The sequence below is a fragment of the Malurus melanocephalus genome, unplaced genomic scaffold (genome assembly GCF_030028575.1).
Source record: "Malurus melanocephalus ecotype Western Australia unplaced genomic scaffold, MMel_1.1 scaffold_421, whole genome shotgun sequence".
Classification (NCBI taxonomy): Eukaryota; Metazoa; Chordata; class Aves; order Passeriformes; family Maluridae; genus Malurus; species Malurus melanocephalus.
The window spans coordinates 429,558-430,986 of NW_026623653.1; the positions used below are offsets into that span (position 1 = coordinate 429,558).

The following is a 1,429-nucleotide window of genomic DNA, read 5'->3' on the forward strand; positions in this document are numbered from 1 at the left end:
GCCCGTTCGCCCGCCCGCCCCGGCCGCGTCGGAGGGCCGGCAGCGGGGCTGGATGTGCCCGGCTCCCCCCGCGCTGAGGTGGGCAGCGATGCAGAAGGCAGGCGGCAGCTTCGCCTCCGCCGAGAGACACCCGCTCAAGATGGCAGATGTGTGTTGAGTTTGGGGGGCTGCGATCTCGCGTCGTTCGTGGCGGCGTTGCCATGAATAACAGGCGTCCTTGCACCGATGGCCCCCATGTACGAAGGTAAGCTCCGGCCCGGCCCGCCCCGCCGGCACCCCTGGCCCGGCCGCGGCGGGGGAGGGAGGGGGGAGCGGGGGGTCCCCCGGTAGCCCGCCCGCGGTTCGCCGTCCCCCCGGACGATGTTGCGGGGAGGCGACGGGGCACCCCCGCCCTACCGGCGCCCGGCGGGAGCGGGGCGAGGCGCGGGTCGCCCCCCGGCTCTGCCGGCCCCGCGGTCCCGGGCGCTCGGTCCCCGGCGGGGGGCGGTGGGTGAAGTCCGTGCCGGTGCCGAGCAGAACAATGAGGTGGACGGAGCTTGCCCTGCGCCTCCGTGTGTGTGTGTATGTGTGTGTGCCTGCTGCCTGCCTGCCCCTCGCCGCAGTTCGCATTCCCAGGACCGGCCACTCCGCTCCGTTCGCCGGTTTCCCGGGAGTTCCCCCCGCCGTGGATCCTCTCCTCCGAGGCGCGGGGACTCCTCGGGCAGCGGCGGCGGGGAACGGGGCTGCTGGAGCCTCCTGTCAGCTCCTCTGGCTTCTCCTTCAGCCCAGCCCGGGCTGCGGCGAGAAGCCCAAGTGCCCCAACTTAGTTTCTTTCGGGTTRAAAAAATCGTAATAATTACATATCTRTWTRTATRYGYGTGTGTGTGTATGTGTAYATRTACGGCTGTGTGTGTTAGATCGATGTGTAGCGCAGGGTGTCTGTTTAAMAAGAAAAATTCAAAGATGTATCGGGGCTAATTTAAATCCCCTCGCGCCGCATTTACCCTTCCCCGTCACCCCTGCCGGCTCGGCGCTGCCCGGGGAGCGTTACATAAAGCGGAGGGACATCCCCGGCGGCCGCGCCATCCCGCCCGGGGGCCGCTCGCTCCGTGGCGGCGGAGACCCGGGCACGGAGGGGAGCGGGGGGGCGGCACGGGGACACGGTACTTTCCTCCCCACGGCGAGGCCGGTAAAACTTATCTGTGGAGGAAATCGAGCCCGGGCTGCGGCGCCGGCGCGGAGGGCGCTCGGCGGGCGGTGTAAAGTTACCGGTGGCCCGCCGGGTTATTTCTGGGCAGCCCCGGGCTCACCCGCTGCTCGGAGTTCGGACCCCGCCGGAGGCGGGCAGACAAAGAGGAGCGTTTTCGGCGGCGCACGGAGGGCAGCCGGCCCTTGCCAGGATCGCCGTGTCTGAACGCGGGGCCGGCGAGCGCGGGCCGGCGGGGTATCC

General features: G+C 70.0%; 1 protein-coding gene across 2 annotated transcripts in view; it reads left to right on the forward strand.

The window, feature by feature from the left end:
• The first annotated feature begins 6 nt into the window (after positions 1–6).
• Positions 7–1,429, forward strand: part of HIPK2 (homeodomain interacting protein kinase 2) — a 122,156-nt gene continuing 120,733 nt past the window's right edge. For both annotated transcript variants that reach the window (XM_057379765.1, XM_057379766.1), the window contains exon 1: positions 7–244. In XM_057379765.1, coding sequence (XP_057235748.1) covers positions 226–244 — 19 coding nt within the window. In that variant the 5' untranslated portion in view covers positions 7–225. The remainder of the gene's footprint in view (positions 245–1,429) is intronic.